The sequence below is a fragment of the Mixophyes fleayi genome, chromosome 4 (assembly GCF_038048845.1).
Source record: "Mixophyes fleayi isolate aMixFle1 chromosome 4, aMixFle1.hap1, whole genome shotgun sequence".
NCBI classification, from domain to species: domain Eukaryota; kingdom Metazoa; phylum Chordata; class Amphibia; order Anura; family Limnodynastidae; genus Mixophyes; species Mixophyes fleayi.
The window spans coordinates 44,447,209-44,473,036 of NC_134405.1; the positions used below are offsets into that span (position 1 = coordinate 44,447,209).

The 25,828-nt window shown below is 41.4% G+C and overlaps 1 protein-coding gene across 1 annotated transcript in view; it reads right to left on the minus strand.

Moving 5' to 3' along the window:
- LOC142151315 (intercellular adhesion molecule 1-like) overlaps nucleotides 1-14,875 on the minus strand; it is a 44,562-nt gene extending 29,687 nt beyond the window's left edge. Inside the window, exon 1 of the mRNA XM_075206839.1 lies at nucleotides 14,344-14,875. Within this exon, the coding sequence (XP_075062940.1) occupies nucleotides 14,344-14,401 (58 nt within the window). The 5' untranslated portion in view covers nucleotides 14,402-14,875. The remainder of the gene's footprint in view (nucleotides 1-14,343) is intronic.
- Between the last annotated feature and the right edge of the window lie 10,953 nt (nucleotides 14,876-25,828).

The window sequence follows — 25,828 nt, forward strand, 5'->3', positions numbered from 1 at the left end:
GTAGCTAAGCCTTACAGTTGCCTCCCCTAATCACTGACACTGTATGCGCCAATCTAACGGCCGAACACCAAATTGAATCATTCACGGCACATGCTCTAAGCACAGGGCTGCTGAGGACCAGGACAGCCAGCCAGAAGTGTTTGCCCCCTGCCCACTGGAGGCAAAAATAGACTTACAATCAGAAGTTTAGTGGTTATGAAGGACCCAACGGGGAGATGTATTAAAATCTGTTTTGTGTGCTGGATGAAAACAGCTGCACATCGCATGCACAGGATTAAGTATGGTATGTGTGGTGTTTTTTTTGATAAGTCCAAAACCTAATGCAGTTTTGGCTGAACCGCCCGGAGAAAAGGCTGATTTGGTAGAATTAGCAAGATAGCTCAAACTGCATTCTGTCTAAGTTATCTGACTTTGCAGAACATAAGAGAAGACACCATAGACATATAATTTATAGGGGAAATCATTCATTGGTTAAGGGTGAAATATTTATTTATAATTATCTTATGGGAGCAATGTTAATTTATTATTTTATTAAGGAGGAATATTAATATATTAATGGAACAATTAAATATATAATTATATTATGGGACGATACTACTTTGTTGATAACTGGGGCAAAACCAATAGATTTTTGTTTTGGTTATGCAGGTTTAAGAATATATTTTTTATTTTTTACAGTAGCAATCATGTGACCACATCTATAAGGAAAAATCATCAGCTATCTCTTACCTCTTTGGGGTATATTTACTAAACTGCGGGTTTGTATTCCAGGGCCATCTTAACAACATTACGGGCCCCCGGGCAAAGCAGTGCACCAGGGCCCCTATATATATATATATATATATATATATATATATATATATATATATATATATATAGATGTATAGAGATACAGATATAGATATATAGAGATAGAGATAGATAGATGTACTTGCTCAGTGACCCTTGAAGGTTTTTTTTGCAGGTGTTTTCTTTTGCATGATTATATATTCTAATTAAGCCCTGCCTATGGGGCCCCCTTGCCTGTGGGGCCCCTGGGCACCTGCCCATCGTGCCCAATGGAAGAGATGGCCCTGTTTAGTACATGCAACAAAATGACAGCTAGAATCTGATTGATTGCTATAGGGAACATCTTCACTTTTTCAAACCCGCAGTTTAGTAAATATACTCCTATATCTCCTTCAGGTCAGATACATATAGATGAACTATAAATTTGCTATCTTTCTGTTGTGTATTCAACATCATCACTTATATAGCTGCAGCACTGTACTTATTATTATTATGTCACTAGAACAGCCGCTGAATTATATACTAGTCACTAGAATAGGCGCTCTGAACTGTATATTAGTGACTAGAATAGGCTTTCTGGATTGTATACTAGTCACTATAATAGGCTCTCTGAATTGTATATTAAACACTATAACAGGTGCTCTAAATTATATACTACTCCAGTGGATTCCAAACTTTTTCAATTAAAGGCACCCTTAGGGTCTCCATAATTTTTTCAAGGCACCCCTATGTTGAAATACTTACCAAGTAGTCCCCCGCCTTGGTTACCACTGGCCCTGGCTGAGGCACCCTTGTAAGATCTCCAGGGCACCCCAGGAAGCCTAGGCACACAGTTTGGGAACCACTGTACTAGTCACTATGGGTTGGGTTCTTTCTCCCGAAGCTTCAAACCCAGACAACAGTTACCGCAACATCTTCCCTCCGAATCCTGAGGACTACGACATATTCTTCATCTCGACTTTTCAGAAAAGTGATTTGAAGGAAATGCAATACTTTAAGTACCTGGCAGCAGAGAGAATGACGTCGGTGTGTACGCCGACACTTATTACTGCAGTTAAGAGGACACTTCTAGAATTCCTTAAGGCTACATTATGTAAGCCGTACTAAAAACATTGCAGAGGCGGTGCCTCTTTCAATTGCCCCCTTAACTGCAGTAATAATAGTGTCCGTGTACACACCGACATCTTTCTTTGCTGCCGGGCTCTTAAAGGATCGCATTTTACTTCAAGTAATTTTTCTGAACAGTCGAGATGAAGAATACATCAGGGTCCCCAGGATTGGGAGTGAAGAGGTCGCGTTAACTGTTGTTGGGGTTAGAAGCCTCTGGAAAAGATTACCACCGGTCACTACAATAGGCGCTCTGAATTGTATATTAGTGACTAGAATAGGCTCTCTGAATTGTATATTAGTCACTATAACAGGTGCTCTGAATTCTATACTAGTCGCTAGAACAGACTCTCTGAATTGTATACTAGCCACTACAATAACATCTCTGAATTGTATACTAATTACTAGAGTAGCCTCTCTGAATTGTATATTATTCACTAGAACTGGTGCTCTGAATTGTATATTAGTCACTAGATAAGACTCTCTGAATTGTATATTAGTCACTAGATAAGACTCTCTGAATTGTATACTAGTCACTAGAAAAGACTCTCTGAATTGTATACTAGTCACTAGATAAGACTCTCTGAATTGTATACTAGTCACTAGATAAGACTCTCTGAATTGTATACTAGCCATTAGGATAACATCTCTGAATTGTATACTAATCACTATAATAGCCTTTCTGAATTGTATATTAGTCCCTAGCTAAACTATAATGGAAGGAATGGCAGTGTTTAGTGAACATTTTCTTAGCAACAATTCATACTTTCTACATGCCTAATATGCCTCCCAATTTACTTCCATTCAAAGTCATGCAGTTTAGACAGTGAATGCACTAGAAATAGGCTCTAGCTCTTAGCTAATGATCAGGGGAATATACGAATCAATATGCATAACAAAGGCCACTTGGAGATGTTAGTAAAGTTTGTGAAATAAAAAATAATCAAACCACCATTCTAGGTTCATTCCAAATACATAAGAGCTACCATGTATTTATACTAGACATAGCGGGCTAGTATACAATTCAAAGAGGCTATTCTAGCAACTAATGTGGCTGGATGACAGTACTTTCTGCAATGTTTTGCTGGGGACCATTAGAGCAGGTTCCTAGAAATTACAGACCCCAGGCAGAGCGTCGGGAAGCTCGGTGCTTTTGCTGTAGCTAGAGCCGCACAGGCTTTCACTATGTCATGGCTCTAGGCAGAGTAGCAGCACAGCTCGTCATAATGCTGTTCCTGGCAGCTAAGCGTGCAGCTCTAATGGTCCTCAATAAAAGCATTTTAGAGGGGGGAGGAGCCAATGGGTGTTGCACCATTGTTCACAGACAGGTAAACTTGACAGAGCGCACAGGCTTGTAAATAGTGTGATGGGCACAGGCAGCAAATGTGTGATGTACGGCACAGGCCTCCAGCATATGTGATGAAGAATACAGGCTGATTATTTGTCAGACTTGCCAACTCTCCCGAAATATCCGGGAGACTCCCGCATTTTGCGAGAGGAAGGAATGGCAGTGTTTAGTGAACATCGCGGCATTTGGCCCCGCCCCCCGCTGTCAAATGACGCATTTTGCGTCATCACGTCATGGGGGCAGGTCCAAAATGATGTCACTTGGAGCCCTGCCCCCCCCCCCCCCCCCCCCCGTCACGCCCACCTCCTCTGCAGGCTCCCGGATTTCACCAACAGAAAGTTGGTAAGTATGTTATTTGTGTGATGGATGGCCTAGGCTGCCATATTTGTGATAGAGTGTAATAGTTAGGGTAATTATATGCTGCCCATGGTTAGATATGATGCTATTTTAGCTGCCAACATAAATCACCACACAAGTGTTTTCCATGATTACAGAATTGCTGGCTCCAAAATTCTGGCCTTGGCTCCTAAATTTTGAAGAAGTTTGTCCAGACTGGTTAAAGAGTATGTTATAGAATGTGAAAAAATGAAGCCATAGAAATCACAATGTGCAACTGCAGTATAAAATACAGGTCTGATGTTGTGTACACAGCATTGTGTACTCAGTGTTTGTCCTACATCCCATGGATACTGCACAACATAATGGTCGACAGGTCACGCAAACAAAGCTTTGTGGTGGAATGTGCCAAATATTTGATGGCAAAATATCAAACCACTCAGTTAAACTTTTCTTCTCTTGAAAGCAGTCAGATGTCGCTGAACATACAGTTCCACAGGAAATACAAGTCAACTAACAGCTGTTTTCACATAATTTAACTGAATATAGATGACTGGTTGCCAAAATACGATTTAACTTCTATGCAGATCAAAATCCAGATCACCTTGCAGTATCCAGAGACTGTGACTGTTCTCAAGGCTGTCCAAAGACGCAGAGGTGTCTGGGTAGATTCCGATGGCCGCACATCAGTATCTCCACAAGGCTCAGACACAACTACAGTCACATCATCCACTTGTGCGACTAAAGTCAGAGGCAAGCAGTGGTGGAATGCTGCCACCCTAAAAATGGCTTTTCTGTAATGGGTCTGTGGCAAAAAACGTACGCAAAGGACAGCACTGTCTCACCCCTGAAAGTGTTACAGTGACAGCAATCAAACAAAGGGAAGAACTCAACCTCCCTATACAAAGATTTTAGCCAATCAACAAATTGACCCGGGATATCTTGATAATTTAACAAAGTTGTCCACATATTCTTATGGTCTTCTCTATCAGAGCCTTCATCCTGGTCTAGACAGAGAAATACAGAATTTGAAGGAACATAAAAATTACTTGGCCCATCTAGTCTGCCTACTTTTTAACCTACGATAACCCCAAACCCTATTTGATCCTTCATTCTTTATAAAGATATCCTTATGTCAATCAAAGCATGTTTAAATTGCTCTACTGTATTAGCTTCTACCATCTCTGATGGGAGGCTATTCCACTTATCCACTACCCTTTCCTCAAATTTCCTCTGAACCTACTTCCCTCAGGCTCAGTGCATGTCCTCGTGTTCTAATACTTCTCTTCCCTGTGAAGAATGTTTCCCTCATGTACCTTGTTAAAACCCTTGATAAATTTGAAAGTTTCTATCATGTCCCCCCTTTCCCTTCTCTGCTCCAAATTCTACATATTAATAATTATTATTAATTAAATAATTATTATATCTTGCAAAACTTGCCTTTAAAGTTATTGCCTCTTTAAATTTACCGTGCAAAATCATTGGATATCGGCGATTTGCAAAAAAATCGCTATTTGATCATTTACCCCCTGGGCTCAGTGTATATCTTTATCTTGTGATCTCTTCCTCCAACAGCTCCAATCTACTCTAAGGCAGAAACAGTCCTTTACAACAATTGCAAGGTCCATAGTTAATGAACTAAGTTTGTCAATAAATAAAGCTTCTTCTCTAAGATTTAAAGATACTGAGGTGGGAATAATAGAAAAAGGACTGTGGTCGTTAGACAGACATGTACAGCGCTGCGGAATCAGTGGCGCTATATAAATACATGATGATGATGATGATGATGATGATCACCATGCTCTGCATTGGAGACCTATCAGCGAATCTTACCAGCAGTGTATAGGGTGAAGCCCTATCTCTAGTGAAACTCCCATTCTCTCTGGATAGGGCTTTTTATCCTTTAATAAATAGACCCTTATATCTGCTAGGTGCATGCTCTAAATCGGCATCAGGATTTCTCCTGGCTGAGTCGCTTTAATGCATCTAACCTTGGTGAATGTCTCCCATTAGTCATGTCCATCGTTACTATATTACTGCACCTTCCCGCCTCATCCGCAGCAGCTGGAAATCTGATGCATTTTGCGATACACATAATGAATTGTACATTAGGGGGTCTCGTTATGACCCATCATATTTTTCTCACATTAGCTGCCATTTCTTATCGCACTGATTAGAAATCATTTAACCTGTTTATTTATTAACATTGTTCAGCCAGGACGGCAGCTCCGATAGAAGCCTGTCCCAGTGAATAGTTCATAATAAAGTGATTGTAACTTACAGGTTCCTACGAGCAGGCAGAATTGGCGACGGGAAGGAACAGGAAAACCACCGGGGAGGGATCTGAAGATCCCTCTCCACCAATGCTCTCCCTATAGACTACAATGACTAGCGCAATCTGCAAATTGCAGAGTTTCATCATCATCATCATCACATCCATTTACACAGCGCCACTGATTCTGCAACGCTGTACAGATAACTTCCATCAGTCCCTGCCCCATTGGAGCTTACAGTCTAAATTCCCTAACATACACATAGACTGAAAGAGGTCAATTTAATAGCAGCCAATTAACCTACCAGTATGTTTTTGGAGTGTGGGAGGAAACCGGAGCACCCGGAGGAAACCCACGCAAACTCCTCACAGATAAGTCCATGGTCAGGAATTGAACTCATGACCCCAAAGTTTCTTTTGATGTATTACTTTCTGGTAGTACTTTGTATTATGTTTTGATTCTGCCTGTTTTTGCAATATTCCATTTATTTTTCATTTCTCTGTTACGATATCTTAATATAAAAAGTTTTAAAGTTTTAAAAAACCCTGATGATTTTAGTAATGATATTTGGGTATATTTATCATTTAATAAGCTGCATGTAAAGAGCTATTACAATAACTATTGAATATACAATCACAAAAAGCAGGATTGTTGGAATTGATTCACGGTCACAAAAGTTATGTACATTCCCCAAAAGAGAATACAATGAACAATAATAGCCTGTATCTCGTTGAGGGCTAATAAGGAGAAGCGGACATTTTATAGAACTTCACCCCTAAATGTGGATATCCCCTTTAGACTAGTCTGTAAATCCTTTAACATTTGCAAAAGCTGTTTCGGGAAGAAGAACTAAATGAACAGATTATTATTAACATTTATTTTTAACATTTATTTATATACCATCCTCATACTGCAGGGATGGATTACCCACTGATCGTGTTTTTGTAGCATAACAAGCTCATTATTTGCAGAAGGATATCCTGTCTTTTTGGAGGAACCGGGGACATTTGGAAACCAATTTATATTTATTGGCATTATTATAGTCTTTTGAGAATTTTTTTATACCTTTAGTGCTGTATATTGTTTGCTATTTTTAACGTTGATGTTGCAATATATTGTTTTTATATAAAGTAACACTAAGGGGGGTATTCAATTGTTAGCGTTAACGGGGAAAAACGAGCGCTCAAAAAATCTTAGCGTTAATACGGTAATTACTCGCGAAATTTCAGCTCGCCGCTCCCTGAGCTGAAATTCTGCGAGTAAACTACCGTATTAACGCTTTTCACGCGCAATATTACCGTATAAACGGTAAAATTTTTTGAGCGCTCGTTTTTTCCCGTTAACGCTAACAATTGAATACCCCCCTAACTCTGCAATATTTATGCTGGTTATTTTTATTCTGACATTTGATATCTGTTCAACCCTATGGCGCACCTGTCCATGCATTTTCATACTTGGTTGTTTTTAGGGATTGGCGCTCCCAAGACAGGGAGTGACACAGGACTATGTACTTTTCAGAAATTGCTACTTTAAATTAACCCCTTTAGTATGAGCGCTTAAGAATATATTATATTTTAGAACCTTCAGTGACTGTGACTGGTCAGCTTTCAAGTGTTTTGGATGTTTGCCCAGGTGCAAGTTTGCACCAGTTAGATAGATGTATGCCTGACTGTAAGGGCAGCACGGTGACAAAGTGGTTAGCACTTCTGCCTCACAGCACTGGGGTCATGAGTACAATTCCCGACCATGGCCTTATCTGTGAGGAGATTGTATGTTCTCCCCGTGTTTGCGTGGGTTTCCTCCCACAATCCAAAAACATACTGGTAGGTTAATTGACTGCTAACAAATTGACCCTAGTGTGTGTGTGTGTGTGTCTGTCTCATGTGTGTTAGGGAATTTAGACTGTAAGCCCCAATGGGGCAGGGACTGATGTGAGTGAGTTCTCTGTACAGCGCTACGGAATTAGTGGCGCTATATAAATAAATGGTGATGATGATGATGTCCATTGTTGTGTCCCAAACAGCTAAAGGCAAAGACCATAACTCACATGGCTATAGATGCTGACCTACCGGAGTCACTAGTGGACATTAGAGTGACAGCATCACATGGGCCATTAAACGCTGCATTTTCTGGTTGAAACCACTGTAAAATCATTTATGAAATTGCAAATGCTGTTTTGTGACATATAAACATGTTGCACATTATGATGGGATCTTCCTGGCAGTTTCTGAGATTTGAGATTGTAACTTCTATTGTGACACCTACTTCACTTTATAGTCTTAACCCCTAGTCTTGTGATTACTTGTGGAGGGAAAATTATGTCATTGCTTCCATTCATTTTGCCAACTGTACTTGTTCTGTGCCACCATGTCTGTGCCAGCTTCACATTCATCTTTCACTTGTTCATAAGCCTGCAGGGGCACTTGTCTAGGTAACTACCCACTGCATCCTGGGAGGAAGCAGATTAAAGTAAAACTGGGTGGCAAGTATGAGGATCTCTAGAGGTAGGTGCCTCCTACATCAACTAGCCAGACAGGGAGTTTACACGTGGATCAAAACATTGATGCTGAATTTCCTAGTCAGTGCCTGCATTAAATAAAATATAACACTCTAGGACTCATTTACAGTCGGGCGCACGTCAATTCTTGTGGCATGATTAAATGCATTTCTGTACCACTCATGCACACCAAAATGCGCCTGTATCTAGATTTGTGCGTATCGTAGACTTACTACCCCATCATACCTGGACCAGCAGCATGGAGGCTTTCAACCACGATGGGTGTGTTCACGTAAGTGTAGCACGTCCTATGGAGACATAAGTAGATCGGAAACATCCCAAGAGATGCCTATTAGGAGTTGCGTCTCTTACGGTTACTGGAGGGCTGGTGCAATAATAAGCTCTCATTGGCTGTTTATGTGTTGACCTCTCACACTACCACTACTACTTAATGTATTAGCGTCTCAGCTATATTTTGTCAAGTTGCAGACGTCTATTCACATTACTTATTTGTCATTTCTTAAAATATTATAGGAAACAAGATTCCCTTTAAATATAAAGGGGGTAAATAACAGATGTGGAGGTGTTTGTATTTAACAAGCTGCCGGTAAATAAGAAAAAAAAGTTTGCAGCACAGGGATCACTTCACCGGGGCCCCGACATGGAGCATCTTAGCGGTGCATAAATATGATCACTGCGATGTGCAGCAATGCATATTTGGTGCACCGCATCCTATTGATGCATAGACCACTAAAGGTTTTAATAGATTAAATAAAATAATAACTAAAAAAAGATTTCTTTAGGATCTGCATCACAAATTGATTTTAATTAAATGTGAAGGGATTGTTAATTTTAATTTTGGAGATTTGCTCTAGAATACTATACTAATTTTTGGTAAGATGGTCATATCTTTGTAAATTAATGTGGGGGGTTTGCATTTGTGTGCAGCTTACTTTACTTTTTACTTCATTGTTTTTCTTTAATTATTTAACATAATTTATTATATTAATATTACAATAATATATTATATTACTATACATTTTATCTTTTTAGTTCTGGTTTATATATATATCGCACTACTGCCTACTTTCTATTTTCATCAGCTGTTATTTTGTGTACATGCACAGTTGGATGTCCTTTGCTTTGTATGTTCTGTGGGTGGTGCAATTATTTTGCACTTTGTACTGAAGTCAAGCATTTGGAAACCTCTGGCTAGAATTCCTGCTCCCGGGGGCGGGGCTGGGAGTGAAAGTGAAACAAATTTTTCTTTTCATGTAATTCACAACTATAAACAGCAGATGGCGACAGTCCATAAAACATTCATGGGACAACTTATTTTCACAGAAACTAAGGGGTATATTTATGAAAGGGTGAAAGGCCCTATTGCTGGCAAAAACAGATAGGGCTATACATGACGGCGGTACCGACAGCAAGAGCACTGCTAAATTTTGTATTGCTATGATAAGCGATGATAGAAAAATCATTGTTATCGTCGCCTGTTAATAAATAGTCCCCTTAATATCAGGGGACACATGAATTTCTTTAACAGGTTTGTCATAGCAGGGTGCAAATCTGCAGCTCTCTGGTTGGGGAAATAAAGCATTATTGCCTATTCTCCTACATTTCGGGAAGTTCTCCCAGATGCCAGGGTGAGTAGCCCCCCTTTCAGGATCCTGCTTCTCTTTCTTGTAAAGTGGGCGGGCCTTGTTGGCGTGATTTGCTGCGCAAAGGATGCGAGCTCCAGGATAGGAGGACCAAATAGTAGGTAAGTATGAAATAAAGTTTTCATTTTCAAACCCTTCTCTGCTTTTCCTGCCTTATTTTATTCCTCTCTCTCTTTCTCTACAGCTGTCCCTTTATTTTCTCTTACTCACTTTTCATTGCTTGTCTGCATTCCTCCGCATGGTCCATCTGTACGGTGTGGTCTATCTCTTTGGTTTCCTCTTCACTTCTTCCTGCTTTTCAAATTTATACATGTTCCCTTCTCCTCTGTGCTCCCTTTCTATATCATACTCACTCTTACTCTTGTCCTTTATTCTTCTCTCTTTTGCGGGCTCACTAGTATTCTCATGAATGTTAATTCCAATGACATAATGACCGCTTCCACTGTGTGCATGTTATGGGTCCTCTTTAATAACGGGAAGGACCAGATAATGGTGGAGTTGGGTATAGTCTATTTTTCCAAAATTCCAATCAGGAATGTTGGCAGTTATCCCTTACTTACGTTAATACTAATTAGATTACAGGTCAGCTTCCTGTTTTGACTTTAGTCAAGTCATTCATCATAAATTTAGCATCAATGGTGCTTCAAAAAAGGTGCTCACCTCAGTACACTGATCTTTTTCTTATATTTCCATGTAGATCACATTGAATATATACAGACTGCAAGAGAGGGGAGGATGAGTGGGTTAAAGAGACTGTAAGGCTGCATCCAGAAACATATGTTTTGAAAACTGTTTGAGGCAATCTGATGCTTCACAAAGGCCACACCGCCCCAACTCACCCCATTTAGATGTGGCAGTCTACCGTGGATCGTAACCTAGCGGGTGCTGCGCATACTTACCCACCCTGCTGGAATGTCTGAGAGACTCCTGAATAGGCCACCCTCCCCGGTTCTGTACCACTATTGTCTAGAACATACGATTTAATGTGAATTGCATCGTCCCCTGCTGTGTGATGATGCAATGGAAGAGGGGTGGCTATGACAAAAATTATGTTATCACGTCTGCCCCCCCACACACGCTTGTCCCGTGTGTTTTAAGGACAGGGGTAAGATACAACCTAGCGTTTGTTTCAGAAGTGAGAGCCCCGCCCCTGAGGGTGTGGTTATGGCCCCATAAAAACATGGTCCTTCCCACATGGTGTTTTGGCCATGCCTCGATTCAGATCCTAAGTGCGGGTGGGTTCGGTTTTCAGAAAACCGAGCCCGAGCATCTCTAGTAACAAGTGTTATCCTACAGAGCCTGTGTGGGTAGCAGATTCAACTGAAATAGTAGATGAAACACCACTAATCTCCCCCTCCCTCCCCTGCATGAACATACTCCATGCTTCTTGTTTGAGCTTACGGCGAACATCATATTTAGACATTAACTACAAACTTGGAATTCATCCCCATTAAAGAGCTAAGAAAAAAATTGCCTACATTTATTTCTTACTTACCTACTCTCCGGGAATGTCTGGGAGACTCCTGAATTTCGGATAATTCCTCCTGAACCCCCGGGAGAGCAGGCCTGCACCCCGAATCTCGCCCACTTCCTGGTGAACTGGGCGGGATGGTGGCCTCAATGATGTAATTTGCCATGGGGGATGGGCCACGGCCTACCTGCACTGTTAGCGCCACGGTCCCTCTGGGATCTCCTTGAGGGGATGTTCTCAGAGCAAGTATGATTTATCTTTGCTCATAAAAGTTATGGAGAACATGACAACACAGCCAATAGATGTTCTTTAAACCAACACTTCTGAAAATTCAGTTTTAGGTGGAATATTGTAGGTAACAGCCTGCCCCCAAAGTATTACTGACCTGGCGTCTGACACTATTTACTAATACTGTCTTTCTATCGCCTCTTATTACAGCAATAGAAGACCTCCTATCCCCATGATTTATTATTAAAATATTGCAGATGCAGCTGACAGATACACCGCTACCTCGGCAGTACTAAGTGTTGCCCTACTGAGTCGCTGGAGCAGTCTGAGGGGAAAATTCTCCGCATCGGGAAGCTTTCGCCGTCGAGACCCGGGTAAATCTTTTCCCCGGCGGGGATCACCCCGGTAATATTACTGTTATCGCCATCGGAGACCCTTTCATGTATAAGGCAAAGCCCTGGCTCTGCAAAAACACCTGTTTTCTCCGGAGATGAGCTTTTCACCCTTTAATAAATAGAGCCCACAATCCCCCACATTTTGCACACACCCGCCGCTGTTCCTTCTCTCTCCCGCAAACCCGTACAATCGGTGAATAACTTGCTGTTTCAAAAACAGACCATGTCACTAGGAGACAGGAGAGTGCAGCAGTCATCCCAGGCTCTCCTCACTTCTTCTCGACCGATCTTTCGGGATTGAGTTGGAGCCAGCAGATCCACCGAGGACACTCTCAAGACAGAGGAAGGATCCAAAAGACTGATTAAACTTCCTATGTCCGGTAAGCAATCTTTTGAGACAAATTTTTATGTATGACATTCCACCCAAGATTGAATTGTCTGTTCTGGTTGGAATTCTTGTATTATTGTAGCCCATTTACATTACATGACATTTATACTTAAATTAACTCTCAAACTTATGTTCAGAGGTAGCTTATGATTTGTAGAAAACAATTACAACTCAATATTACTTTTTCTCTTACTCATTTTTCTTTTCTTTTCATGGGTAAACATAAACATTATCCTATGACAATAAACCAAAGGCCTAAAGGTAGATTGAATAAAACTTCTAAAAAAAAAAGGAAATGCCCACAGCAACCAATCAGATTCTAGCTATCATTTATATGGTACATTCTAGAAAATGTCAGCTAGAATTTGATTGGTTGCTATGGGCAATGCCTCCATTTTTCCTAGTTTTAGTAAATATACCCCATAGTCTTTTTAGAACCATAATCTAAAGCAGAAGCAAGCAGCCTGGGACTCTCCAGCTGTTGTACAACTACTGCAGCATGTCCTGCCAGCTTTAGGGCCTGCTGGGAGTTTTAGTTCTGCAACAGCTGGAAAACTAAGCTACCTGTACTTGATCTTAAGAAAACTTTACCTCAGGCTCCACAAGAAAAGTCCCTGCTTACACAGTGCTTCTATTAACATCTCAGAGTGACCACACCCAGCAGAACACGTTTGTTTTCAAGTGAAAGTACTGAGACCCTATTTAACCAAATGCTGTTCAAAAAAGCTTGTATTCCATGGTTATGTTCATTCTGTACCTTAGCACAATTATCATTTGACATTTACAAACATTCTTTCTTGACATTAATTAACAGAGCGTGCAATTATTTAATTTGGGTGGCCTCCCAGTTATGTTAGGCAGGTTTACACTTTAGTCTCCCAAATAATTTTTTGGGTCACCATGCTCTATGGTATTAATAGGCTGTGAGCACATGCAGCTTGGTGATGATGTCACCACTGCGCCCTGCTCACATCTCATCAGCAGATGGTGAGAAATACCCAGGGACATCCCCTCTCCTCTACCCGCTGCTTGTACGTGAGGCAAGAAGTGGTGAGCAGGGCAGCGTGCGTGCAGCAGGGAGGGGCATTTTTTTATGTCTGGACATTCCACAGTGCCAGGGCTTGTCCTGCCAGCAAAAGTAGATAGCCCGCCACTGGCAAGTGGCAAGCTGTTATTCCCCGTCTTGGTCTACTAAATATTGGATATGTTCATATAAAAGGTACAATATCAATATCATATATACAAACTATGTTGCTTATGGTAGTTATATATGTATCATATGACCATTGAACCATTACAGTATTGTTCCTGTTATAGATATCACAACATTTCACATGGCCCAAAAAGACAGGGATACTTTAAAAAAACAAAACAAATCCTTGCAGCGAAACCTGCACCGCTGAGTAACTTTCTGGTACACGTTGACATGAAATACAGCTATCTTGGCAACTACACAAACCACAACACAGGAAAACACTCAATCATTCACAGGGTAGATGTTAGCGCACATTTAGAAACCAGATTAACCCATGTTGGGGGGGAATAAGCAAATATATGCGGTATGTATGTATTTACACACACATGCCCAAAAAAAAGACAAACAGGGAGGTAGGAGGAATTTGAGTCCAAAAGGGTGTCTGCCCCTCCACAATAAAGACACTTGAGAGATAGGATAGCAATTAAAGCTGTACATGGTTATTACAACAAATATTTGAAATGTGCTGATACTATACAGTAAGAACCTCCTCTGTACACCAGAGCCTAGAACATGTACCGCACAGAAATGTTAAACTCAGACACATAAAGGGACTCTCACATATAAGTATATTAACCCTATATTAGCTCACCTATTTGAATGAAGCCGGCCATGTGGAATACAACAAGTAGAATCCAGTCAGTTTTCATGGTCTCAGATGATAAACTCCAAACTTCAGATATAACCAGCTGGAAATAGTGGAGGCTCCTGTGTGTGAGAGATACACAGTTGTAGAAAGAGACTGTTGCTTCCAGGCAATCTGTGACAATGCTATATCTGACAGTTTTAGTACAGCAGCTGTTCCTCTTCCTCTCTGTCTTTGACTCTAGTGACGTTGACTCTCTGTGTATTTCTAATATATTTCCCGTAATACCAGCCCCCCTGAGTAGGAGAAGAGTGTTAGGGGAGGTCTCTGTCTAGTGTGAGCTCTCAGAACAGTCTCCATGCCCAACACATGTCTATCTCTGTTTCCTTCTCTTTCTTTCTCTTTTCTTTCACTTTTCCGGTCAGTTTCTCTCTGACATATTATCTTCCCATTATCCTTGTAACGGTTTCCTGCTATCTCTATACACTCACCTCTCCCTCTGCCCTGAGTGTCTATGTGCTGCTTTCTGCTCTGTACACTGATTTCTGTTGTTTCTGCTTCTTATTTCTCTTTCAGATGGGAGGGGATTTCCAGGAACTGTGAGCACCCGAACTGCAAGACAAATATAGAAGTGTATAGTACTTTGAAACATTGGGATTTCCAACTCATACTTGGTAACATTTCATATCAATTGTAGGGGAGGAGAGCAATTTGCATCATCAAGTTGGCGAAGCATTGTATATGATGGCGCTAATCGTGTCACCACGCCGCTATACAAGAAGGGCCTGATTCCTGTTTGCACGTACGTCCATTTGCCATACTTGCCAACTTTTGAACAGTGAATTCCGGGAGATCTCGGGCAAGGGGTGTGTTTGGAGGGTGGGAGGGGGCGCAGTACGGTCAATCACGTCATTCACCGCGAATCGCATCATTGTGGCCATCAAATAGCAGTATGCGGGATACTTGCCTGCTCTCCCGGGAGTCCGGAAGACCTACCGGGATTTCGGGAGTCTCCCGTACATTCTGGGAGAGTTGGCAAGTATGCCATTTGCATGTAGCATATCTTGCATGAAATATCTCTGCACAGACTCAGAAACGGACATTACGCCAATGAATGCAATTGCATGCAATCCATGTCCAAACGCAAATGACACGGCTAGCTATGACTTGAGAGGTGTAACGGGGGGAGGGATGGATTAATGTGCAGTAAGGGTGTGCTGAGGGCATTCTGATGCAGATGCGGCTGATTCAATTCCTGTGTTCTTGTCTGTTTCAGACATATCATTTGCACCAGCTACAAGGCAGGTGTAAGTGCCGACTGATAGTGGTGACTGACGACAGCATAGTCTACACCTATGTATGCAACTAGCTAGCACAGAGCATGTGGGCAAGACGGTGGCTTAGTGGTTAGCACTTCTCCCTCACAGCACTGGGGTCATGAATCCAATTCCCGACCATGGCCTTATGGCCTTATCTGTGTGGAGTTTGTATGTTCTCCCCGTGTTTGCGTGGGTTTCCTCCGGGTGTTCCGGTTTCCTCCCACACTCCAAAAACATACTGGTAGGTTAATTGGCTGCTCTAAAAATTGACCCTAGTCTCTTTCTCTGTGTGTTTGTTAGGGAGTTTAGACCGTTAGCTCTGTAAGACTGATGTGAGTGAGTTCTCTGTACAGTGATGTGGAATCAGTGGCGCTATATACACAGCACGCACTGAAAGCGTCTTATTGAATGTAGAAAACAAAAAAAGTAATCCATAATTGTGTTAATGATTATGCTGTTAATAGTTGTTAATTTATTTTAGAGTAGACCATTTTGTATGCGTTCTGATGTGACGCTTATACGTATACAGCAGTCTGTTCTGTATGTACACGTAAGGTAGAGGGTACTTACACCCAGATTCAAATTGAAACTTATCTTGAGATACGCTTCAATTTGTATAAAGTCGGAAGTACGCTCCAGTTCTGTGCTCTTTTTTAAAACACAATTTGTGTGCAAGCCGAAAACAAATCAGTTCAATGAGGTGGGCATGGCAATAACAGGAGAAAATGAGTGAAATAATCCTTTATTCTTAGAATAAAAAGAAGATATTTTTACAAATATTTTAAAAAGTATTTTAATTTATTTTTTTACAGTTTAATTGTTATTATATTTTCATATAATTAGTGGAACTGAAAGCTCAAATCTGTGCATATGTCAAATGGCATGTGTTATATATTCACATATTCCCACAGCCTGGTGCGACAAAGTGGTAAGTACCATAGAGGCAGTTGAGTATTAAAGACACTTTGGGGTAAATTTATCAAACTGCAAGTTTGAAAAAGTGGAGTTTTTTTGGTTGCCTATAGCAACCAATCAAATTCAAGCTGGCTTTTTGTAGAATGCACTAAATAAATGATAACTAGAATCTGAATGGTTACTATAGGCAATATCTCCACTTTTTCAAACCCACAGCTTGATAAATTTACCCCTTTGTCACCTTTCCCCTCCTACAGGGGTTGGTCTCCAAGGGAGGCCTGTGACACATTTGCAACCCCAATTGACATCTTCCCTGTTTAATACTCTATGTTAAAATGTAACACATATATCCTGGGGAGGGACACACAGACCAAATTAATAAATCCAGTACAAATTTACCAATTTATAGATCCCGAACAGACATAGCTCAGATACATTAGTTGAGCTGATGCTAATTTCCTCTCATTCTCTGCGTGACAGACAGCTTTATTTGACGTATAGGCTGCCCTACACCATACTATTTATGAATATGTGGCTGATCACTATTATATTGATCGAAAGTGGTATTTTGGAAATGGAATTATATTTGCCTATATAAAACATAGCAAGCCATCATGTGGTCTTTTTGTGTAAGGCCACATGCTGAGCAGTTCCTAAAAGTCTCTCCAGGTGTCAAAATACCCTCCTGTGTCAGGATATAGCTCACCCTAGGGGGTCTTTGAAACTGACACAGGTGACAATATTATCATGAAAAACAGGGATGTTTTGCTGGCCTCACATTTTACATATGAAATTAGATCATTTTGATAGCAGGGCTCAGCTTTGAAGTCATCTGCATTTAACTTACAGAGAAAGACAAATTATAAATGGATTCATTTGATACACAGTATTTGCAATGAAGTCCCCTATGATTATGCTTTATTCACCACAGTTATGTTAATTGTTAATCCTTACAACTGTGATTTCTCCATTTTCGCTACACCCCTGACATCAATGCCTCCTATTCCATAGTATCTCCTTGTGCCAGCAGATCATCATTTGGAGATCCCCTACAAATGCTGTTCCAGGCATCTGGGCAGTCTTTATGCGGATGGCCAATTCTTCCACAAAAACCGCAGCTAACATTCACACAGGTAGCACTTACATATCCAGTCGCACCGCACAGATTGCACTTAATGGCTGAGCAAACACTGGCCACATGACCAAACTTCCCACTGTAAAATGTGCCCTGGGCCGACTTCAATAGAAACATCTCTAACATCCAAATGAAGATATATTTAAATATAATTAGACATGTTGTGTTACGTGGTTATATTACCACAGTTTTTACCAGTCCACACACCATCAACATCATTATACTTTGTCGGATCTGACACTAGATCACAAAGCCTCCTGAGACAGATCACAAAGTCCTGGAGAGGCACTGCCTCATTCCAAACATTATTGTTTCACCAATGTCTGGCTTGGCAATTGTAATAAAACTAAATCTACTCCAACTGTCTGAATCCCTAAATTTGGCCAGAATCTATGTCAGACACACATGATAACTGTAGTGATAAATGAGAAATTGTAGTTACGATGTCTAAACCATATCATAACTGTGGGGATATATAAATTATTATATTATAAAATAGCTAGGGGTTAAAATAGTATTTATTGTGTATAATTTCTGAAGTCACTCTAGCCAGTAAAAAGGCGGTTCAGTTAATTTGATTTAACTAGAGATGCTCAGGCTCGGTTTTCTAAAAACTGAGCCCATCCGAACATCGCAGATCCGAGTACCGAGCCAAACTGGTTTGGTACTTTTCGCACGCCCTCGGAGCTGAAAATAAGGCAAAACGTCATCGTTGCGTCAAGTGATCTTGCGAGATTTGGATTCTATAAGTTCCGCCCTCCATGGAGATCAGGCGCCATTTCACAAACAGACACAGAAGGGGTAGCAGCGTTCTTGGCAGTCTCAAGTGATATTGTACTGTGCCATAGCTCACACTGAAACAGGAGGGAAGGCAGTGTTCTTTTTATCAGTCTGCAGTAGAGATGCTCACTGACCCCCATGTTTTGGTTTTGGATCTGGATTACCGTTGTGTTTTGGTTTTGCCAAACCACCCTGCGTGTTCGGGTATTTCCGGCGCCAAAAAAATGAAACTGAGGCTCTGACGTCCAAGTCTCGCGTCGGATCTCGCGAGACTTGGATCTCTTAAATGCCCCGCTCGCGGCCGCCATCTTCATTCTCCCTGTGGTTAGTGAAGAGGGAGGTTGATGTGCTCTGTCCTGCTGATAACTTTACTAAAGTGGTGCTTTGTCCTGCTGAGTGCATTAGTACTTTGTCCAGTGCTCTGTCCTGCTGATTTATTTAGTCAAGTGGTGCTTTGTCCTGCTGAGTGCAGTAGTACTTTTTCCAGTGCTCTGTCCTGCTGATTCCAGTGGTGCTTTGGCCAGTGTCTGTGCTGCTGAGTCCAGTGGTGCTTTTGTCCTGTATTTGTTTCTGATAAGTCCAAAGCAATTTGTTAATTAGCCAAAAATCTTTTTTAAAAAAAAAAAAATCTCTAAAAAATATAAAAAAAAAAAAGATTAAAAAATAATTGAAAAAGTTTAAAAAATATTATAGAGCAATATATTCTTGCAGTCCAAAAAAAGAGGACCTGCCATTTCTATTACTACGTTCATTATTTCTGTAGTTCCAAAAAATAGGAACTGCCAGTTCTATTACTACGGTCATTGTTTGTGTAGTTCCCAAAAAGAGGAACTGCCATTTCTATTACTACGTTCATTATTTCTGTAGTTCCAAAAAATAGGAACTGCCAGTTCTATTACTACGTTCATTGTTTCTGTAGTTCCCAAAAAATCGGAACTGCCAGTTCTATTACAACGGTCATTGTTTGTGTAGTTCCAAAAAATAGGAACTGCCATTTCTATTATTACGTTCATTATTTCTGTAGTTCCAAAAAATAGGAACTGCCAGTTCTATTACTACGGTCATTGTTTGTGTAGTTCCAAAAAATAGGAACTGCCAGTTTTATTACTACGGTCATTGTTTGTGTAGTTCCAAAAAATAGGAACTGTCAGTTCTATTACTACGGTCATTGTTTGTGTAGTTCCAAAAAATAGGAACTGCCAGTTCTATTACTACGTTCTTTGTTTCTGTAGTTCCAAAAAAGAGGAACTGCCATTTCTATTGCTACGTTCTTTGTTTCTGTAGTTCCAGGAACTGCCATTTCTATTACTACGTTCTTTGTTTCTGTAGTTCCAAAAAAGAGGAACTGCCATTTCTATTACTAAGTTAATTGTTTGTGCAGTCCCAAAAAAGAGGAACTGCGGCCTTAACAGCTATGTTGGTGTTAGACGTCCATCCGGTGTTCGCCATCTGTGCAGTGGAATTTAGACCAGTTGGAGGAGGTAGGACCAGACATCTGTGCAGTGGAACTCAGACCAGTTAGAGGAGGTATTGTGGCCCCGGTACCAAATTGGGTACCGGGGCCACTCCACTACGCAGTCCAGATAGCTGCGTATCAGATATTAAACTACATTCAGTGTTGGGGCCAAATGCAAAAATAATTAAAATGCACTGTCATGATCGAAAACAAGAGGTATTGACACGCTAGAACTCCACCCTCTATGCTGCAGAGGATGGAGGAGCAGCCATATGTGCAGTGGAATTGAGACCAGTTGGAGGAGGTATTGTGGCCCCGGTACCAAATTGGGTACCGGGGCCACTCCACTACGCAGTCCAGAAAGCTACCTCGGTGCAACGTTTTGGACTAAAAACAATATTGTGAGGTGTGAGGGTGTTCAGAATAGACTGGAAATTAGTGGAAATGATTGTTATTGAATGTTATTGAGGTTAATAATAGCGTAGGAGTGTAAAAAAACAAAAAAACTGGATTTTAGTGCTTTTTATGCTTTTTTAAAAATAAATCAGAACCCAAAACCCTAAATCAGAACCAAAACCTTTCGTCAGGTGTTTTGGCAAAACAAATCAGAACCCAAAACCTCAAGGTAATCAGAACACAAAACACAAAACACTAAAAGTGTCCGGAGCACACCCCTAGTCACGAGTGACCGTACAAGAAGAAGGCTCGGTAACATTTTTGGATCTGCCACTAGTAGAGAAAGGCGAAGGCCTCATTCTTTCTTTGCCACTGCGTGTGTAGAATGGCATGTTGGCAATTTTGTTTTTATCGGCAGTTAACTTTTCCTCAGTTGCACTTCTTTTTTGCTTCAACACGGTATCTTTTTTTTGGTGTGTGTTTTTTTCCCTGATTTCAAAAGACTATGTACTTTTACATAGGCTTTACCAGATGACGTACTGGGAACACTACCATCAGGACTGGTGCCAACACCTGCTTGCTGATTCTGCTCATATGTGGACTGCTTTGAATCCATTTTAATGAGCCCAAAGCACTTGTAGTGCAAAATATTGTATTAGATAGATACTGCTGACAAATATGACTTTGTGCGACAGCCAGAAAAATTAGTGTTTCCCACTGGGGAATATTGGACACCCCAAAGCACTTGTAGTGCAAAGTATTGTATTAGATAGATACTGCTGACAAATATCACTTTGTGCGACAGCCAGAAAATTTAGTGTAAAGCACTGGGGAATATTGAACACCCCAAAGCACTTGTAGTGCAAAAAATTGTATAAATACTGCTGCTAATTATGACTTTGGGCAGCCAGAAAAATTAGTGTTTCACACTGGGGAATATGGGACACCCCAAAGCACTTGTAGTGTCAAAAATTGTATTAGATAGATACTGCTGACAAATATGACTTTTTTTTGACAGCCAGAAAAATTTGTGTAAAACACTGGGGAATATTGAACACCCCAAAGCACTTGTAGTGCATGATATTATATTAGATAGATACAGCTAACAAAGATGACTTTTGACAGCCAGAAAAATTAGTCTAAAGCACTGGAGAATATGGGAGACCCCAAAGCACTTGTAGTGCAAAAAAATTAAAAATAAGCCTCCTCTATCATCCTCTCTTCCTGCTCTAACAATTGCTAATACAATTTGAATTAATAATAGAATTGAATAGATTAGAAATGAAAGAATAATAGAAAGAATAAGGTGTACAATTATTGCTCTGTCCCTGCGCTAATACTGCCTGTGACCTAACCCTGCTCTCTCCCTCTGTCAAATGGCGATGGATTGCTGTGGAGGCTGGTATTTATGCTTTTCAAATCTCGCGAGAACCGAGCTCAGAAATACAAATACGTCACGTTGACGTTTTGCCTCAATTTCGATTCCGAATGGGCAGGAGAGTACCCAGCCTGCTCGGCTCGGTACTCGGATAGGCGAAATTCGTATCTAGGGGAACCGAGCCCGCCCATCTCGAGTCTCCAGTGACATTACTCTATACCATTGCTCAAAACAGAAACAGGAGGGCTGGTAGTCTTTTTATAAGTCTCCAGTGACATTGGTCTGTGTGAAGATACCGGGTTTATCTGGCCCAATGCTACCCACTTCACGCTGGCTGGCCACTCACGGGTGCTTTCCTATGCCAGGGAAGTCTAACCAGTACCTTATAGGTTTCATATAGTCACTTAGGCAAATGCAGTTAGAAAAATACAAAAGTATATTTATTGCATACAAACAACACTGGAATGTACACACAATAAATAAATGGCAGGCAGATTTACCACATCATCTGTCCCTTACAGCACTAGCTTAAGGATTTATAGTCACCTGGCTGTCCAGACTTCACGACCCATAGATCTCTCTCAGCTGCATATTCAGACTTTAGTAGCGAACGACAACTCAAAACCAGATCTTGCACTCTTCATGAATGAAATCCCAGAATGAACACCCCCTCCCCCCTGGAGTGGCTCCTTATATCTCGGGTCTAATTTCCACAGTCTTTCCACTCCCTGAGCAAGCCCCTGGGTCTATTCTTCTTGACCATTGGTCAATGCTGGACTAGGGGGGGTTGGAGAGGGGAGTGAAGATGAGCTGTCCTTCCACAGAACCTCCCCTGTTAGATGGCCTGTCTGGACTAGCCTGGTGATAACAATGGACACTAATTTGTTTTCCCACTCCAGCATCTTGCAACCTGATCCCTTCCCATAATCCCCCTGGCTTCACTTTAAAGACAATGAATAACCACCTTACTGCAATTCATCAATATACAATATACAACATACATATTTACAATGAGCTACAATGTCCCCTTAGCCACATGCAATTAGACAATGCAGTTGTAGTCTGGTGAGCTGGGGAACAAAAACAAGGGCTATAAAAAGTACTTGCTATAATCCACATTATGTGAGAAACAAGAAACAGAATGGTTACAGGGTTATCACACTCGTTTCGTCACACTCTGTGCCATTGCTCATACAGAAATAGGAGGGGGGTAGTGGTCTTATAGGTCATCAGTGACATTTCTCTGTGCCACTGCTCATACAGAAACAGGAGGGGTGGTAGTGTTTTTCTTATCAATCTCCAGTGACATACCTGTGTGCCATTGCTCATACAGAAACATTAGGGCTGGTAGTGTTCTTATAAGTCTCTAGTCACATTGCTCTGTGCCATTGTTCGTACAGAAACAGGAGGGGTGGTAGTTTTCTTAAAAGTCTCCAGTTACATTGCTCTGTGCCATTGGTCACACAGAAACAGGGATAGCAGTGTTTTTGTCACTCTCCAGTCACATTGTTCTCGTCAATAAAATATTTTATCTTTTTTAAAAAAAAAACCACCTCTAATAAAGGTGAAAGTTTACTGTAGAAAAATATAAAATTGCCAACCTGCCATTCTACCCAAAATATTAACAAGCATACAGCATCAGTTAGCTCCCTTCTCTTAGCTAGATCTCAGCACCTGCAATCTACACTGTCATCATCCTCACCCTCATCAGTGTGTACATCATCCTCACACAATACTAATTAATCCATGCTGGAATCCACCATTACAGAAGTCTTTGTACTCTGATGTAATTGCTGGTAATGGCATTCCTCTTGGAATTTGTAGTTCATTTTACGTCAGAGCTTTCACGATGTTTGGGTAATTATTTTAGTCCAGACCAAATGTCAAAACGTTGTGCTGTCTCATTTGCATCACCACTGGGTGTCTTCAGAAAGCTAATTTTTTTCCTAGCAGCATTTGCCAGAGGAACTGAAGGAGGGGACATCGTTGTGTCATGTGCCACTTGAGCTGACCAGGAGCTCATTGTATCTCTTGAGATCTTGGTTACGAAGACATAGCTTTTAACCCTAGGATCAAGCTCAGTTGCCAAAATGTAGTGATTTGATTTGAAGATGTTGATAACTCTTGGATCCCAGCGAAGCGAATAAAATACTTGATCTACAAGTCCGCCATAGTTAGCGGAATTGCTTAGTTTCATCTCCTCATTCAATTTCTTTTGCTGCTTTTTACAAAAGTCTAATTAGGGGAATCACTTGGCTCAAGCTAGCAGTGTCTGAACTCACTTCACAGGTAACCACTTAGAGTGGTTTCGGCACCTTGCACAACAGGGAAAGTATTGTCCACTGCGCTGGACTAAAATACATTCCCTATCAAATTCTACTCTTCTTGCAGCTGCTGCAATCTCCTACATGTCCCAAAATATTTCGGGACACAGACAGCATCTCCTGCATGTCACTGTCATTTTTTTTAAAAAGCTCTGTACCACCAAGTTGATTGTGTGAGCAAAACAGGGAATGTGATAGAATTCTCCCCACTGGTAATGCTCTACCAATTTTGGTGACGTTATCAGAAATCACATGTCCTCAAGAGAGTCCAAGCAGGATAAATAATGTTGCAATGACATGCCTTAGTTTTTCAAACAGGTTGTCAGTGGTATGCCTCTTAGTGTAGCTGGTGATTCACAAATTGAGGATACCACTTTGTATTTGCAAGAGGGTAAAAGGGATATTTGTGTAGCTGACGATGGCACTAATGAGGATGTTGATGAGGATGTTGTTTGTGTAAGTGTCAGGATCTGCTTTGTTTCCTCTGCAGCATTGTCTGGATGCTGCTTCATCCCGGCAGCTCTTGCCTCTGGGATTCGGCTCATCATGTCTGGGGTGGCGGATGGTCCACAACGATCAAACTGCGGTACATGGAGGCTGGTATCACGCACATTCCATCGGCGGATTTCATTTTTTTCTTTTGTGTTGCATTGTTTTCAAGGGGGTAAGTCTCTGCCTTACATGGCATCAGCATTGGCAGGTATTTCATTCTTTTTGCAGTTGCACGGCAGGCCAGACGTTACTAAGCAGATTTTGGTTCGCAGGGCATTAAAGGGTTGGACCAGGATGGCCCCTGCGGTGGAAGACAGACGTAGGCCCATTGATAATGTATTGTTGGCCGGGCTGATCAATGTTATACTGCTGGTAGCTAGCGATGTTTTTGAGGCTGCTTTGTTTAGGTTGTCGTTCTCAATGGCCTTCTTCGGAGCATTCAGAATAAGCGAGTTGGTAGCGTCTTCCAGGTTGGCATCCGGGTCAGGGTTACTTCGCAGGAATGTTGTGGTAAAGAGTGATGATTTGGCATGTAAAATGCATAGATCAAAGACAGATCCACTGAATAGGGGGCGGTGGATTACCTTGCATCGCAGCGGGGACAGTGCAGTTTGCGCAGTCAAGCTGGCTAGGTGGTATGAAGATATGGCCCCTTCCCCTGGTGGTAATTGGATAAGGCACCATGATGGTTCCCCCCTTAAAAAGTACCAGTTTTCAGCTGTTTTCAAGAGGTGCGCTGCGAAGCTTGGCCTGAATATCGCATATTACGGGACCCATTCATTCAGAATAGGAGCAGCTACCATAGCGGCTGAGGAGGGCGCTTCAGAGCAGGCTATTAAGAAGTTGGGGAGGTGGAAGTCAAAGTGTTTTAGGAAATATGTTGGTCCACCTGTGGCGCTGTAGCGTGTTGGCAGCGATTCTGTGAGGCTAACCCATGACAAAGGTTGCTTGTCTTGCTGAAAGGAGGCGCGGAGGGTTTCGCCATTTTCTTTTCTTCTGGTTTTACCTCCGCATGGATCACCCTATCTTGCGCAAGCGCTGGTGTTTTCCTTCTCGATAGTTATTAAGTGTGTATTTCGTCTCTGGTTGACACACATATCAATCCATTTTACAGGTTCCCGTCAGGATGGCAAAAATATTTGGTTGGTTGGCCATTCATTCGTCTTTTGGGCCGGTAAAAGTGGGCCCGCTCATAACTCCGCCAGATACCCCTAGGCAAGTTCAGTGAGGTGGATAGGTCGCAGAGGGCTCGGTTGGGAGTCGCTATTGAAGGTTCTAAGGGATAGCGAGGTCAGG